Source organism: Crocuta crocuta, unplaced genomic scaffold, assembly GCF_008692635.1.
Source record: "Crocuta crocuta isolate KB4526 unplaced genomic scaffold, BGI_CrCroc_1.0 scaffold431, whole genome shotgun sequence".
Classification (NCBI taxonomy): domain Eukaryota; kingdom Metazoa; phylum Chordata; class Mammalia; order Carnivora; family Hyaenidae; genus Crocuta; species Crocuta crocuta.
The window spans coordinates 5,468,795-5,486,690 of NW_027528859.1; the positions used below are offsets into that span (position 1 = coordinate 5,468,795).

Genomic DNA, 17,896 nt, shown 5'->3' on the forward strand with positions numbered 1-17,896 from the left:
TGAGGCTGGGCCTCCCGTATCAGTAGGCCCTATTTTGAAGCAAATTCTAGCTCTGACCATGGGACCTCCTGAACCAGGAATCACAGAGAGAACCATTTTGATTGTGGAAAGTGCTCCCACAGACATAATTCTCATCATGCCCAATCATGCCCCTGGGATCCTTTGCTATCCAACTTCTTGACACAGAAGTTGGCAATGTAGTCCATAGGAATACCACAGAATGAAGCAGTTTTTACTCTTCCATCAATTCAAGAGACACAGATACTAAGATATACCCATTAAGAAACACATGGACACAAGGACATATAATGTGGACACATATCCATATACAAAGAACCACCCACAGTTTCCCTCCCCTGCAACCTAAACACTCACATCTAAATGATCCATGGTCACATCTCTGAGGGATATACAGGATGGATGGAGCAGCTGACAGAGGTTGGTGTCTGCACCCTTGCAAAATAACATTACTTGATTTTCAGGTGTCCTCACTAAGGATAAATAAATTAAGAAGAGTAACCACACAGGACCATCGTTACAAGAACTTGTCTGGGCCACTGAGGGATGGCATGGTGGTGTTTCCATAACATTTATTTCTGATCCTTTTGGAGGCTAAGCACTCAGTGAGCAGTCACAGAGGATAAAAGATGTAGTAAGGGCAGGAGGAGACCTTATGGAACCAGTTCTTCCATGGGTTCCTGTGTTCCATGGGTTCTTGTGGAAGACCCTGATGCAGAATCGCATTTAGCTTCTCAAGTCCAAGTTCTAGACCAAGGCCCATACCCAGTAAGCACCAAGAATGAAGAATGACCTTCTTCCTCTTCAGTCTGAGGTCAAAACTAATTGAGAGTAAGACAGTATGTATTTCCCTTATATTGTCTGCCCCCATTTCTTATTCCAAGTTCAGGCTTTATGGATTTAGTCTCTGTTTTTTATCTTGGCTTTGAGGGTTCAGACAAGCCACTATCCAGGAACACTGAAGAAGTATATGGTAGCAAGCCCTCAAAGAGAAATTATTTGGGTATATGAGAGAGAAAGTAGGAATGGCTATGTGTTTGTATTCGAAGCACAATACCTTTGAGAAAGCATGTGAGTAGGAGAAAACAGCCATGTGTATATAAAAGAGAAAGTCAATGTGTGAATGTGTATGAAAGACAAATAAGGGGAGAGGACTGATTAGGAGGGGCACCTACCAATAACAGACATCCTCTTGCGCACATTGCTGAAGTCCAAAATAGCCAGCAGTTGGTAAACTTTGGTCTCACCCATTTCAACTACTGCGATTGTCTCAGACGTGCGGTAACGGAACACAAAACCAAAGTTCCTGGCAGCAGTGACAAGAGCACCTTCATCTGGGGACTGAGCCTGGTACACCAGGTTACCTGGCAGGAGACAAGGGGGCAACCAGAGCCCACAGAGATGTGCAAGTGAAATCAACCCAGAAGTGACACCAAGGAGCTTAAGTAAAGATGGAGCCCATAAGAAGACATCTTTCTCCACACTTCCTCACAAGTTTGGCCCTAAAAGGCCAGGTTACATAGAACAGTTTTTTTTTCCTTTCCAGTATTTTCAACTTATTTCACACACCTGAGATGGTATTATGGAGGTACATGGTATATGCAATATACACAAATGGACAAAACAGTTACTCTCTGATTTTGGTGGGTAAAGATGGGTCAGGAGCTTGTTAAAATGCAGGTTCTGGGGTCCTACTCAAACTTACTGAATCCAGAAGCACAAAATCTGGGAGGAGGACCCAAGAAATTGAATTTTTAACAAATCTCCTAGGTGAGTTTCATGGGAGTGGTCCTGCATAAACTACTTCTAAATAAGACTGGCTACATTTTGATGAACACTCCTATAAGACAGGATAATAAGGATAGGATATATAGCATAAGATAATATGGTTGATGATAATAAGACTGATGATTTTATAAACAATTAAAAAACATAAATGAGTATTGTCACTTTTGAAACTCTCACTCTGGGAAGGTAAATGACTTACTCTGGTGAATTAGTCTCTCAATTTTTTATCACTCAAGACATTTCTGTCTTTAATTTTTTTTTACAGTAAAATAAATGTATTCTTTACCATTTTGTCATTATAAGGTAATTTTAACTTATAGTTTCAGTGTCCATAGTTGAAAAAATACTTTGCTAAATTTTAAAGAAACGCTTCAGAAAATTAACAACAAAAACCCTTTCAATCTTCAGTTGTGACATATGTTATTTTTTTCTCATCACAAACTACTGAATTCTAACAACTGATTCAAATTATTTTGGTCACAAAAAGAACTGAATGAAAAACTGCACTTATTAATACAAACACTTTAGCATTGAAAAATGTGTAACTCTTCTTTTAAAATATCACTACAACCTGAGGTATAGTTTGGATTATTTCTCTTCTGAAGGTCAATTTGATTTTTTATTTTAAATGTTTATTTACTTTCAGAGAGACTGTGTAGGGGAGGGGCAGAGAGAGGGAGACAGACTCCCAACCAGGCTCCACACTGTCAGCACTGGAGCCCACTGTGGGGCTTGAACTCATGAACTGTGAGCTTATAACCTTAGCTGAAATCAAGAGCTGGAAGCTTAATTGACTGAGTCACCCAGGCACCCCAGGCAATCTGATTCTTCAAAAACAGTTATGCATCATCAGAGTCTTATACTTGTGGTAAGTCACATGGGACATATAATTTTAGGTCAGACATAAGATGTATCTAGGAGACAGTAAGACTATTTTCTTGTTTTGTTTCTTACTTTGTCACTTAAGGCAATACAAAATGACAAGTCCAAATATGCTTCAAATAATAACAACTTGTTAGAATGTCAGGTCCGGAGATACCTGTGGTGTGGTAGGATCTCAATGGGCCAGGAGACGTGAGATTTGGTTTCTTATCTTTGCCCTTCTTAACAATAGGATTTTAGGCAAGTCATTTAATCTCTTTCGGCTTCAGTTTCCCTCTATAGAACTGGAGTCATTTTTCTCATTCTGCTTACTTAAGAGGGCTGTTGTGAAGATTGTGGGAGATAATATAATTTAAGCAATTTGTAAAACTATAAAGTGATATACAAATATAAGATGTTACTGGGGTGCCTGGGTGGCTCAGTCAGTTGAGCATCTGACTTTGGCTCACATCATGATCTCACAGCTCGTGGGTTCAGGCCCTGCATCAGGCTCTGTGCTGATGGTTCAGAGCCTGGAGCCTGCTTCAGATTCTGTGCTTCCCTCTATCTCTCTCTGTCCCTCCCCCATTCACACTCTGTCTCTCTCAAAATAAATAAACATTAAAAATATTCAAATATAAGATGTTACTAGGGGTATTAAATTAAAGGTACATTGACTTTAATGATATGATTTATTTGGTTGCCAAAAGTCTTGTTTCTTACCAAAAAAGGTCTTAATTTTTAATCAGTGATTTCTCATTCATTGTAAAAGAGGTTTGAGTAAATTCATGGATGTCATAGTCATACTTGATTGCTAAAGAAACCAGGTTATGTGGGGATACCTTGAAATTATGAAGCAACAAGAGGGCAACTCAACTCCTCCTTCAGGAAGTCTTGTCAGAGATAATGGGGCTGATCTTGGGGACAATTCAGATAGATTCTGTGACAGAACATCACTGAATTTCAAGATTGAAAGCTCCCTAGATAACATCATTTGACAATGACTGAATCTTCTTTGAGACTAAGACGTTGTCTTTTACTTGAATATCTCCAGTGATAAGAAGCTCACTACTTGTCTATCTATCCCTTTGCTGGACAATGCTCCCTATTAGGAAGTTCTTAGATTAAGCCATTATAAATTTTATATCAAACCAAACCCACCTGTAGCCATCCTAGGTTCTATGACATATTCTCAGTCCATGAGGCCTCAGGCCCCTCCTCACCTTCCACTTTCTCTTCTGACATCACGGTATGACATAATGCGAGTGAGAGAAAAAACAAGTGCACCCAACGATCTCCCTTTTTCACTGCTTCCACCAAAGTCTTGTCATAAAATGAAAACTTAGGATCAGCCAGTTTGTTGTAGGAGAAGTCGACCTTTTCTGTTTCCTGGAACATATAAGCCAGAACAAACTTCTCAGCAGCAGCCTGACACTTTACAGAAGATCTATTTGGGGAAAGCTTCTGGAATGTGATGAGTACTCTTAGGAGGATGGGAAGAGAAAAGCAAGATAAATGGAGGAGACTCTGTGCTGGTTTCAAAGGCCTTTGTAGCTCTTGTCATTCACTTGGACCAGGAAAGATATATCCCACAGGAGACAAGCTGAGCACTGCCTGGCAGGCCTTTCTTGACCCCCTTTCTTCCCTAGCTACCCTAAATAATCAATGGCCATCTTCAGGCTCTACTCTTCTTCTTATACTTTTTTATTTAAACTTTTAATGTTTATTTCTTTTTGAGAGACAGAGAGAGGCTGGGGAGGAGTAGAGTGAGGGAGACAGAGGATCTGAAGCAGGCTCTGCATTGATAGCAGAGAGCCTGATGTGGGGCTTGAATCCACAAACTGGGAGATCATGACCTGAGGGGAAGTCGGGCGCTTAACTGACTGAGCCACCCAGGCAACCCACTTCGTCTTTTTAATGTTCATTTATTTTTGTGAGTGAGTGAGTGATAGATATAAATATATTATATTAAATATATTATATATTGTGTGTGTGTGTGTGTGTGTGTGAGAGAGAGAGAGAGAGAGAGAGAGAGAGAGAGAGAGAGAAAGTGCGTGTGCATGTGAGCAGGGGAGAGGGAGCAGAGGGGGAGAGAGAGAATCTTAAGCAGGCTCCATNGGGACGGGCAGAGAGAGTGGAGACAGAGGAGCCAAAGTGGGCTCCATGCTGATAGCAGAGAGCTTCTAAGTTCCAAATCCATGATAGTCAAACCTGAGAATATGAGGAAGGTAACTGCTCCATATTAATAAATGGTATCTGGGGGGCGCCTGGGTGGCTTAGTCGGTTAAGCATCCGACTTTCGCTTAGGTCATGATCTCGCGGTTCGTGGGTTCGGGCNATTAATAAATGGTATCTGGAAAAAGCTTTGTCTCTGGCTGTCCTCTGTCTGATTTTGGGGCTTAGGAAGGGAACTGAGTCCTAAGTAAGTACAGTGATTATCACTGTGTTGCACTATTTCTATTTAACTCTACGGAGGGCTAGAGATGAATACTGTAGGATAGAGGCAAGGGTATATTACAAGGAAGCTTCAGTACATACTGTTTATTGCAAACTTAATTTTGAGCCATTTTACTTGATCTGTCAGCACACCTGGTTACTTCCTGCTTCTGACCTTCGTGGTCATTGCCCTTACCTCAATCTTTGGACCTAATATTCATTAACATTTTCCTGACTCCTTTAGATATTGACTCTCAGTCTCCATTTTGGCTAGGCTTTTGGTGGCCACCTTGGGTAAACATTTTTTTCTGATTTGATTTGGCCCTGAGACTCTTTTATCACATCCTGGAATGTGATGTTAGTAACAGACTTCTCCAATCCATACAGGATTCTCAAGGATGCTTTTCCAGTTCTTTGTAGTTGTGGTGCTATCTGTGCTGGGCCCTAATATGTCAAACACAGGCACAACTGTCCTGGTTAGTGCTATGTCAGGGAAAGCAAGGTTTTAGTGAGCTATATTGGCTCTTTCTTATAGCCCCTCTAGAAGGAGTTTTGTTACAGTGGTATGGAAGTATGGTCAGGTCCAGAGCAAAGCCCCAGACCTGGCCAACCACAGAATTGTGAGCTCTGGGAAGTTTGCGGTTTCAGTTATTTAAGATAATTCTTCATATAGCATCTCCTGAGGCTTTTCTAGAACTGGGCTCTTTCACTGGCATATTCTTTGAACTGGAAGCTGGTGAGTGATGAGAAAAGATGGAGAGGTAACCATGAGGTAGACCTGCGTTGCCATCTTATATGCAATAGGGAGTCATAGCAATTTTCTGCTCAAAGTGACATAATTAGGGATGCCTGGGTGGCTCAGATGGTTAAGTGTCTGACTTCAGCTCAGGTCATGATCTTGCAGGTTGTGAGTTTGGGCCTCACATCAGGCTTTGTGCTAACATCTCAGAGCCTGTGGCTGCTTTGGATTCTGTGTCTCCTTCTCTCTCTACCCCTCCCCACCGCTCGCACTCTCTCTCTCTCCCTCTAAAATAAACAAACATTAAAAAAAAGGGAAAGTAACATAATTAGATTTGTGTCAGAGAAAGTCCTCACATGGTAGCAGCATGGAGGATATACTGGAACTAGCAAGATGAGAAGCAGGGAGACCAGTCAGGAGACCATTCAGTAATTCACAAGAGAAATTATATAGTAACAATAAATATTGTTAATAAATAAGGGGGATGGTTTGAAAATATAGGGAGCTAGAATTATACAACATAATATGAGGGGTTACAGAGGGAAATAGTTAAGAACAATTTTATATTTCCCCTGGATAGCTGATAAAACTATTCATTGAGATAGGATAACTGTCAGGAGGTTTTGATGGACTGAATTGGAGATACTTGAAGGACTAACAGGTAGTAATGAAAGCAGGCATATATAGCTTTGAAGCTTAGGTAATAGATTTGAGATAGTTTCTGGGGCGCCTGGGTGGCTCAGTCGGTTGAGCGTCCGACTTCGGCTCAGGTCATGATCTCACAGTTTGTGGGTTTGAGCCCCGCATCGGGCTCTGTGCTGACAGCTAGGTCAGAGCCTGGAGCCTGTTTCAGATTCTGTGTCTCCCTCTCTCTCTGACCCTCCCGTTTATGCTGCCTCTCTCTCTCTCAGAAATAAAAAAATAAATTAAAAATGAGGATAATTAAAAAATAAAAAGATTTGAGATAGTTTCTAATCTCCTCTCCCAGAGAAGTAATGTTTGAGAACACTGCATCTGGCTGGGTACAGCAGTGAGGCAGGGCTGGCTTGGAGCTGCAGTACAGCATGATCTGAGAGTTGGCATTCATGGATAATTCTGAAATTGAAAGCCAAACAACCAGTTAAAAAAGGTTGAAAGGCAAATCCATGTACCAGACAAAAGGTGGGAGAGGAAGTAGATTCAGAATGGAGAGGTGAGTGAAAGTGGATTCAGAATGGAGGGTAGAGGTGGCAACTGAAGAAACTCCTTCAGATGTTGTGACATAGCTGTGATAGTTTTTATAAAATATCTTTAGCCTTGGCCATGGGTGGGAGGGAGCTACCAAAGGATTCCTTTTATAGATATATTTGGAGGTTATCAGTAAGTATGTGGTAGTTAAAGCCATGTAAATACATGAGATTATTCAGGGGGATTATATAGATGGGGATGAGGTTCAATAACAGATCCTTGGAGAACATCAGCCCCTATGGCCAAGTTGATGAGAAAAAGCAGACAGGAAGGAAAAATAAGAAGAGTTATTTAACAGGAGCCAATGGACAAGAAAACTTTAAGAAAAAGTGGAGTTTAAGTGTTAAAATCTGCAGAGAAGTTGAGTAAGGACTTAACAGCAAGACAGTCATTAGTGAGCTTGGCTAGGATACTTTCAGTGGATATCACAGGACAGAATCTAATTACAGAGAGTAGGTTGAGGAATTAAAGAAAGGTGAGGAGTTAGAGACCTCTGTAATTGCCTGTTTACCTTTATGGCTCCTCCTCAAGTCTGCCAACTCTTTTAAGGTAGGGAAAAAGTCTCTTTTGTTTTCCTCTAACCTTTAGTATTTACTCAAAGTCTGACATATGGTTGATACTCAGTAAGTATTTTGGACTGATGGGAGACAGACAATGGCTAGAGGGCAATACAGGAGTGGTTCTAAGTACTTTTTAAAAAAATATGAGTAAAAATAAAACACAAACATTTATTTTTAGTGGTTACCTCTGGTTAATGGGCTTAGGGTTATTTTAAATTTTATTTATTTTAACTATTTTAGTTTTAAAAAAAATTTTTAAAAATGTTTTATTTATTTTTGAGAGAGAGAGAGAGAGAGAGAGAGAGAGCATGAGCAGGGGAGGGTCAGAGAGAGAGGGAGACAAAGAATCCGAAGCAGACTCCAGGCTCTGAGCTAGCTGTCAGCACAGAGCCTGATGTGGGGCTCGAACCCACGAACCATGAGATCATGATCTGAGTCAAAGTCATATGCTCAACCGACTGAGCCATCCAGGCGCCCCTAACTATTTTATTTTAAATTAATACTTTTTTTGGCTAAAATGAGCAAATCAGAAGACTCTAGATGCTGGCGAGGATGTGGAGAAACGGGCACCCGCTTATACTGTTGGAAGGAATGTAAACTGGTGCAGCCCCTCTGGAAAACAGTGTGGAGGTTNAACTTGACAATAAACTATTTTTAAAAAATAAATAAATTAATAATTTTTTTAGAATAGTCTTAGGTTTACAGAAAACTTGGACAGGAGTACAAGGAGTTCCCATATGCTCTCTCTCTCTTTTTTCTACTCTGATTTCCTTTATTCACATCTCACATTAGTGTAGTACATTTGTTACAACTGACAAACCAATATCAATATGTTATTATGAACTAATGTCTATAGTTTACATTAGAATTCTGCATTGTACAGTTCTATGGGCTTTGATACATACATGTTATAATGAATCCACCATGACAACATCACACAGGATAGTTTCACTGCCCTAAAACTCTCCTGTGCACCGCTCTACTGCTTCATCTCTCTCTCCACCTCTCCCCAACCCTGTGGCAACCACTGATCTTTTTACTGTCTTTACTATTTTGCTTTTCCAGAATGTCATATAGTTGGAATCATAGTGTGTAGCCTTTTCAAATTAGCTTCTTTCACTTAGCAATATGCACTTAAAGTTCTTCCTTTTGTGTGTGTAGCTTGATAGCTCATTTATTTTTACTGCTGAGTAATATTCCATTGTATGGATGTACTAAGTATTTTTTTTTTAAGAAAGGGAAAACTTGAGCTGAAGGGAAAGAATCACATAAGAGGAATAACTTTCAGATATTAAGAAAGAGACAATACAGGACTGACTGAGGTTCCTGAAGAAGTGGAAAGGGATGGAATCTAGAATATACAAAGAGATTAGTATTGAAAGAAAACAGGCTACCTTTTTTGAGACTGAAGGAAACTAGGTAAAAATGTGCTCTGATGTATTTATGGAAAAGGATATTTAGATGATAGCTTGAATTTTTCTCAGTAACACTGAAGGCAGTATCATCTGCTGCATATTGTGGAGAGAGGGGGATGTGGTAGAAGGCCTGTGGGTGATGAATTCTAGAATAGCTAACATGCAGAATTAAGTATGAAGCTGATCACAAATTAGTAAAAAACTATCCAAGTAATATTGGAAGTCTAGGAGAGGTTGGAGTTTCTAAATTTTTGATGAGTTTGTGATCTCTAAAACATGCTTGGCACTCTGAGATTAGGAACAGAGAAGGACAGATGGCTTGGTTAATTAAAGGTTGAGATTTGCTGGGTGATTAAAGAGAAAAAGGACTAGTAAGGTATTGAGGATGTTTATGATCTTGGGTACAGACAGGGGACAAGAAAGGAAAGGAAGTCAAGTCATGACAGATTGACAGACTTGGAGAAAAGGAGAACTGAGGGTTTGTGAGTCTTCCAAAAATAAGTAAGCAGGCATACATAGCAGAAGTCAAGTACCAAGAGAGATAGAGGAATAAGGTATGTGATCAGAGATCATGATGGGTTTACAATTTCAGAGTAGTAAAATTCTAAATAGTGACATGGGAAAGGGTGACTAAGATTTTTTGAGTACTAGAGGTCATCTGAAAGACATACATTTTCAGAATCTGAAAGCATCCATGGTGAGAGATCATCTGGAAAGTAGCCAGTATCACCCAAGATGACAGTAGGGATTGGGTAGAGAGGAAGAATAGGAGCCAATTTTCAAAGTCTTCACTGAATGAGGTGAAGAAGTCAGAAGATGAGTAGGTGTTAATGACAGGAAGAGTTAAGGAGGAGCATTGCCAGAGTCATAAGCATCATAGGAGGAAAAATTATATGAAGAAGAAAAAGTAATGGTTTAAAAGTGGCACAGGATAATGAAGACAATACATTTGGGCTTCTGGTATGTAGAATAGGAGAGATGGAGGAAAAGTGATGTTCTCAGAGAAAGTCAATCAAGGCAGGAGAAGAAAGCATTTTTATGAAGAGCTGAGGCTATAGGTAAGCTTGTTTACAAGGGAACAAAGATTCCAGTGATCCAGTGGAACACATGTTATGGTTAATCAGTAGTTGAAGGAAGTGGTAGGGGAAAGAAACTCTAGAATAACAGTTTATTCCCTATAGGGTATAATTTTGTTTATATTGCTAAAGTCATTTGCAGAGTCTCTAGAAGAAGATTTAAGGCAAAAAAAAAAAAAAAGTCGATTTCTTTCCCATTCCCAGTCTCTTTGGGTAGATAAGGGTGAGAAAGTACTTGGGAGCTGGAGCTAGCTATTTGGTAAATAAGTCAAGTGGCTAAGGGTTTTGAATTAGTTATAGAAGGAAAGGGATAGGGTGAGGAGTACCATGAAGGTAACAGAGACAGCCCTCTGAAGGGATGTTTAATATCAAATCTATAAACGAAAGCTATAATCCAATATTAGAAAAAATAGTCAAAATGAACCAGCTAGACATAGGAAGAATGAATAGAAAGATATTTTTGTAATTGTGTGAAATACAACTATTGAGTATGTCACAAATCCTGAAGCTATAAAGGAAAAAGACTGACATAAAAGATTTGATCATATACATTAGAAACTTCTACACAGAAAAAAGTTATAAACAAAAACCAAAGACAAAATCGGGGAAAGTAACTGTAATATATGTGTCAAAGGAAGGGCTGTTATTTTTACTATATAAAAAGAACTTTCAAATAAGAAAAAAAGGGCAAAGAATATGAACGGGCAACTGAGAAAATAACAATAAACAGGCAATAAAGTGGGAAGGGGAAGGAAAATAAGCAAAAAAAAAAAAAAGATTCAATCTGATTAGTAATCAAAGACAGGTAAATAACATGAGATGCCATTTTTAACCAATTAAATTTCTAAAGATAAAAAAATTATTAATAGTACTGATAAGGATATGAGAAAAAAGAATTATTATATATTTTTGGTGGTATTGTAAATTGCTGCAATCCATCCAGAGAGCAATATGGCAATATTAAATGTGCTAAAAATGTGGCTACCCTCTGACCAATCAGTTTCACTTCTAGGACTTTATTCGAAGAAAATAATTATCAGAAGTGACAAAACTGTATGTACCAGGGTGCTTAACACAATGCTATTTATAATAGTAACAAAAGAAAATGGAATAAAAATAGGGGCTTGGTTACATAAATTAAGGTACACTAATACAAACGGATATGCCACTCATTCAAAATTATGATGTGGATCTAAATTTACTGACATAGAAAGGGAACTACAATATAATGTCAAGTGAATAAAAAGGAGGTTGAAAATAGCATACATGCTATGATGCTTCCTCTTTCTGTCCTTTTCTTTCCTTTCTTTTTTCCTTTTTTCTCTTTCCTCTCTCCCTCCATTCCTTCCATCCGTCCATCCATATGTCTATCATTAGATCTTGATGTATATGTGTGTGCATATACACACACATGAAAAACATGTGAAAAAATATACCCCCAAATTTTACATTGGTTTTCTAAAGAAGATTGAATGATTTTAACTTTCTTCTTCATACATTTCTGTATTCATTGGAGTTTTTAAGATTTATTTTGGAGAAAGAGAGCATGAGTGGGGGAGGGGCACAGATAGAGGGGGATCCAAAGAGAGCTCTGCAGTGACAGCAGTGAGCTTGAGCTCTATGCGGGCTCTAACTCACGAACCGTGAGATCATGACCTGAGCCAAAGTCAGACACTCAACCAACTGAGCCACCCAGGTGCCCTGATTGGACTGTTTTAAAATATGGGGATANAGAAAGCTATTTTCATTTTAAAACACAAACCCAAATCCCCTCAAATAGACATAGGTCATTTATAACACTTTCTGATATTACGGGGCCAATAAAAGCTTTCCTATTTCAGGGGCTAAGGGACTCTTAATTTGTGTCAAAGATGCTGCTGTGCAGCATGGCCTCAGCTCTCACGATTTCACAGGTAACTGTAATCACTCACCTCAGAGACTTCCACCTTCAATCCCTTTTTGTCATAGACACAACCTGTTGATAAGTAAAGAGAGCAGACTTGGAAAGAGTTTTAAAGAAAAGTTAAATTTTTTTGCTGTGATAAAATACATATAACATAAAAATTTAACTATTTTTTAATGTATAATTCAGTGGCATTAATCATATTGACAATGTGGTACAACAATCACCATTATATATTTCCAAAATTTTTCACCATCCTAAATTCCCCAATTTCTCCCTATTCCTAGCCCCTGGTAACCTCTACTTTTGTCTCTATAAATTTGCCTATTCTAGACAATTAATATAAATAGAATCATAAACTATTTCCTTTTGTGTTTGGCTTATTTCACTTAGCATAAAGTTTTCAAGAATCATCCATGTTGTAGCATGTGTCAGAACCTCATTACTTTTTATGACTAATATTCCTTTGAATGGATATACCACAATTTGTTTATCCATTCATCTGTTGATGGGAACATGGTTGTTTTTACCTTTGGGCTATTGGTGAATAATGCTGCAATGAATGCCAGCATATATCTATCTGGTTGAATCCCTGTTTTCTATTTTTTTGGGGGAATACATCTAGGAATAGATTTATGGGGTCGTATGGTAATTTAAAGGAAGGTTAACTGCTTACTGCTTCTGATTCTATTATCCTAGACTTCCAATCAAGCTGCCTTAAATCCCCTCAGGCCACCTAGCCCTTAGTGCCCCAGTAAGCTCCACTCCCCAAGCTAATGATAAGAAGTCATTTGCTTGGGTGCCAACTCCTCTCCCTTAAGTGCGTCAGGCTGGAAATTAATCCCTGGATCTAGGAAAGACCTTCTGTCTCAGGAAGCCCTCTAGTCAGAAAAGTTACCTAGAAGACATATGAAAGTAGTGCAAGAATGCTTAGCATTCTTGGCCAGCAGATAGTACAGACAAAATGGCAGTGGAAGATAGTCGATGTCAAGCACAGAAACCCATGGCCCTTTTGGGGCACCTGGGTGGCTCAGTTGGTTAAGCATCTGACTCGTGGTTTTGACTCAGGTCATAATCTCATGGTATGGGTTCAAGCCCCATGTCAGAATCTTCACAGAGTGTGGGGCCTGCTTGATATTCCCTCTCTTTCCCTCTGTCTGCCTCTCCCCTGGTCATTCTCTCCCATTCAAAAGTAAACAAACATTTAAAAAAATTAGAAAAAAGAAAAGAAAAGAAACACCCATGGCCCTTTCAACCTTACCCAGTATATCACATCAGGTCTTATAATGAGACAGAAAATTAAGATCCTCACCCAAATCAACTCATCTAAAATTAGGCTTTCAGACTTTATACATAGGAAAACTTATTTGGCAGGGATAATAGGAAATAGTAGCTTTTAAAAAAAAATCTTAATCTTAATTTTTAAATTATTTTTTAATTGAGGTGAAAGAGATATAACATACAAGTAACCATTTTAAAGTGTACAATTCAGGGCCATTTAGTGCATTCACAATGTTGTACACTACATGTCTCTCTAGTTTCAAAGCTTTTTCATTACCCCAGAATAGAAATGCTCTACGTTTTTAGACGTAATTGCCTTCCTCAGCTAGTTAGTGCACTGGGCATGAATGTTCATATACCTGACGACTTAACCCTGTTGCAAAAATAAGCTTAGGCTTAAGGCATGAACTGAATGAGGAATTGGGCACTGGGGACCCTAACTATTCTTTGATGGCTTCTCTTAAGACTGCTTACTGGTCTGAGGGGGTATCAGGAGATTAGCAGTTCAACACTATGCTGGTTTCTCTGTGTGATTTAATATGAGAGTGAACTGACGTTCACTGACATTCACAGAAAGAACTGACATTCTCATATTAAATCACACAGAGAAACCAGCACACCGTTGAAGACATTGGGAATTCCTTGAGGACAGAGATTAAGTCTTGTACATTTTGTTATTTCCAATATCCAACACAATGGATTACCTCTGTATGGTGTTAAATAAATGCTTTTTGGTAAGCAACTGAACAGAGTAGGTGATCTTTGCTTAGTGAATAAAAAGGTTGTGAGAATGAGAGGTAAATGTGAATTTCAGAGGCATACAGAATTAGTGGCAGATTATTCTTCAAAACAATCTGCAAAGTAGAATTATCCCAGGACTCAGGGAAAGCAGGAAGATATGCATACCATAGAATATCCCATTAATAGAACACTTATTGAAAACCATGATGTTCTGAGTCAGGGTTCCTGTTTTGTCAGAGAACACGTATTTGACCTGGCCAAGCTCCTCATTAAGGGTGGTGGTGCGAGCCTGTGCTGGTGAATTATGTGGTGCATAAAACATCTTCCGATCCCAGTTGATGTAGCAGCTGTTGCCCAATCTTATTATTTCAACACTATGGACAAAGCAAGAAAAGAAGGGTCCTGGGTTAGAACATAGCAAATACATAATCCTAGATTCCCTCTTAAGAGGTCAGGGCCAGCATCTGAAAATCAGAATATCCTCCTTGGGAACCTACCATGGACTTTGAAGGACATTCCTACCAGCCAACCAATGCAAATCTGATCTTGACCATTATCACTCAGTGCTTTACCATCTGGACCCAGATATACTTCATTATTTTTGCTGAGGCATAACCCTGTTTTATTTTTTCTTCTTCCAAAACATCCAGGAAAAGTAAAAAAAAAAAAAAAAAAAAAAAAAAAATTAACCTTTTGGAGAAATNAACATTTGCAGTAATGCAAGGCCTGATAGAATGAAGAACTACCTAATAAAAGACTGCTTAGGTTTATTTATTTATTTATTTATTTTAATGTTTTATTTATTTCTGAGAGAGAGATAGCATGAGCAGGGGAGGGTCAGAGAGAGAGGGAGACACAGAATCCAAAACAGGCTCCAGGCTCTGAGCTGTCAGCACAGAGCCCGATGCGGGGCTCGAACCCACGAACCGTGAGATCATGACCTGAACCGAAGTCGGATGCTTAACCGACTGAGCCACCCAGGAGCCTCAAAAGGCTGCTTAGGTTTAATTAGAAGATTACTGTGGCTGTCATGTAAATCCACTGGTGAGGAAGAGAAATTTGAAACACTCAGAAACTTTGTTTCAGAAGAAGAGAAGGATCTGTGAAAATCAGAAACAGGTTATAGAAGCTGACCTGATAAATTTCCTGGCAGTGGCAATCTGCCTGTGGTGTCCCTTCTCCCCCTAACAGTGTCCTCTTAACTTTACCTGAAGTTTCCCTACTGCCTTTATCACATTTCTCTTCTGTTCCAAATAACTCACATTATGGATTCTTTACAGTTAATAAGCATCTTCATTTAAAAATAGTTAAGATTTTTAAGGGGCCTCCTTTCTATAACCATTTGTGCTTAACATGTGTTAGTTTTGGTCACTTCCAAAAGACAGCTGCGTTGGGCAACATGGATTTTTTAAAATTTCAGGTGAGTCAGGAGTACTCTAGCCCACATTACTAACTCTACAGTTGTTCAAGCACTAAATCTTGATTCCTTCTTTCCTTTGCCATACCAACCAACATAGCTATTTCTCTAAACCCAAACATTTAATCATATCTTTCTTTCCTTAGAAAAATCTTTGCTGCTTTTAGGATAAAATCCAAACTCTTTGGGGGTCACCTGGGTGGCTCAGTTGGTTACGCGTCCAACTTTGGCTCAGGTCATGATCCCACAGTTCATAAGTTCGAGCCCCGCATCAGGCTCTACATTGACAGCTCAAAGCTTGGAGACTGCTTTGTGGAGACATTCTGTGTCTCCCTCTTTTCTCTCTGTCCCTCCCATGCTTGTGCACATGTGCTCTCTTTCTCTCTCTCCCTCTCTCTCTCTCTCTCAAAAGTAAATAAATAAACNCGATCCCACAGTTCATAAGTTTGAGCCCCGCATCAGGCTCTACATTGACAGCTCAAATCTTGGAGACTGCTTGACATTCTGTGTCTCCCTCTTTCTCTCTGTCCCTCCCATGCTTGTGCACATGTGCTCTCTTTCTCTCTCTCCCTCTCTCTCTCTCTCTCAAAAGTAAATAAATAAACATTAAAAAAAAATCCAAACTCCTTGGCCTCACATTTAAGGCTCTCCTGGATCTGATACTGAATTATCATCCAATATTTTAGCCTAGGCTACTCACTATTCTATCACCAGATCAAGCTTTTAAAAAACACCAAAACTCTGTACATGCTGATTTTTCTGTTTGCAATATTGTTTTGCTATTTTTTGCATGGTGAATTTCTACTCTTTTCTCAAATACCTGTTTGATGTTACTTTTTCTGATACTTTTTCTCTAACTCTCCTAAGCCTCTCCAGGCAGAACCAACCCATTCCTTTTCCAGTCTCCTATAGCCCTCTCCTATACATTTCTATTACATCATTTTCCATACTGTACCATAATTATTTAAGTGTCTGTTTCCATGGCTGTGTTGTAAACTTATCTATAGAAAGGGTTGTCTTATTATTTATGTTTCTATTTCTAGCACCTAAGATAGTGCTTGGCACATAGTAGGTGCTCAATAAATATTAAATTAATAAGAGAATTTAGTCATACAGGTGCTTTTCAGGTTGGAATGTCAGTGCAGGGTTTAGGAAACCTGGAAAAAAGGATGCAAAATGTGCTTGGGTGTGTGTATGTGAAAGGGAATGACGAAAATAGAAAGAGGAGATCAGAGTAAAGGCTTATTTTACTTATTTCAAATTTTTGTCCATGAAATGGAGAAGGAAACATCCTTTTTTTCTTCTACAACTTTTAGAAACCAGAACTTATGTCATCATTACACCTATAATAACATTTGCCACAATGTTTCTGTGGGAAAACAAATTCTGAGTTCTGATGAACTGATTTTCAAATAAATGTTTGCATCTACAAAGAACTTACCAAACTCAACATCCAAAAACACAAATAATCCAGTGAAGAAATGGGCAAAAGACATGAATACACACTTCTCCAAAGCAGACATCCAAATGGCCAACTGACACATGAAAAAATGCTCAACATCACTCATCATCAGGGAAATACAAATCAAAACCACAATGGCTCACACCTATCAGAATGGCTAACATTAACAACTCAGGCAACAACAGATGTTGGCGAGGATGTGAAGAAAAGAGGATCTCTTTTGCACTGCTGATGGGAATGCAAACTGGTACAGTCACTCTGGAAAACAGTATGGAGGTTCCTCAAAAACTTAAAACTAGAACTACCCTGTGACCCAGCAGTTGCACTACTAGGTATTTATCCAAGGGATACAGGTGTGCTGTTTTGAAGGGGCATGTGTACCCCAATGTTTATAGCAGCACTATTGACAATAGCCAAAGTATGGAAAGAGCCCAAATGTCCATCAATGGATGAATGAATAAAGAAAGTGTGGCATGCATACACGCAGCACGCACGCACACAATGGAGTATTACTTGGCAATCAAAAGGAATGAAATCTTGCCATTTGCAACAACGTGGATGGAACTAGAGGGTATTATGCTAAGCAAAATTAGTAAGTCAGAGAAAGACAAATATCATATGACTTCACTCATATGAGGACTTTAAGATACAAAACAGATGAACAGAAGGGAAGAAAGAAAAATAATATAAAAACAGGGAGGGGGACAAAACATAAATACTCTTAAATATGGAGAACAAACAGAGGGTTACTAGAGGGGTTGTGGGAGGGGGGATGGGCTAAATGGGTAAGGGGCATTAAGGAATCTACTCCTGAAATCATTGTTGCGCTATATGCTAACTAACTTGGATGTAAATTACAACAATAAATTTAAAAAGTGAATGGAACCTATCTCATTGACTGACTAGGAGCCGCCTGACTTGTGCTTCAGCATCACCAAATTTCTGTGCATTTTTTTCAATTATTGCATGTGT

At 39.0% G+C, this 17,896-nt stretch overlaps 1 protein-coding gene across 1 annotated transcript in view; it reads right to left on the bottom strand.

Annotated features, from left to right (window-relative positions):
* Positions 1–17,896, bottom strand: part of LOC144224972 (phospholipid-transporting ATPase FetA-like) — a 74,109-nt gene that overhangs the window by 16,353 nt on the left and 39,860 nt on the right. The window contains exons 12-16 of the mRNA XM_077756066.1: positions 14,211–14,419; positions 12,052–12,095; positions 3,891–4,056; positions 1,194–1,382; positions 376–491 (exon numbers count right to left, since the gene is read on the bottom strand). Coding sequence (XP_077612192.1) covers positions 376–491; positions 1,194–1,382; positions 3,891–4,056; positions 12,052–12,095; positions 14,211–14,419 — 724 coding nt within the window. The remainder of the gene's footprint in view (positions 1–375; positions 492–1,193; positions 1,383–3,890; positions 4,057–12,051; positions 12,096–14,210; positions 14,420–17,896) is intronic.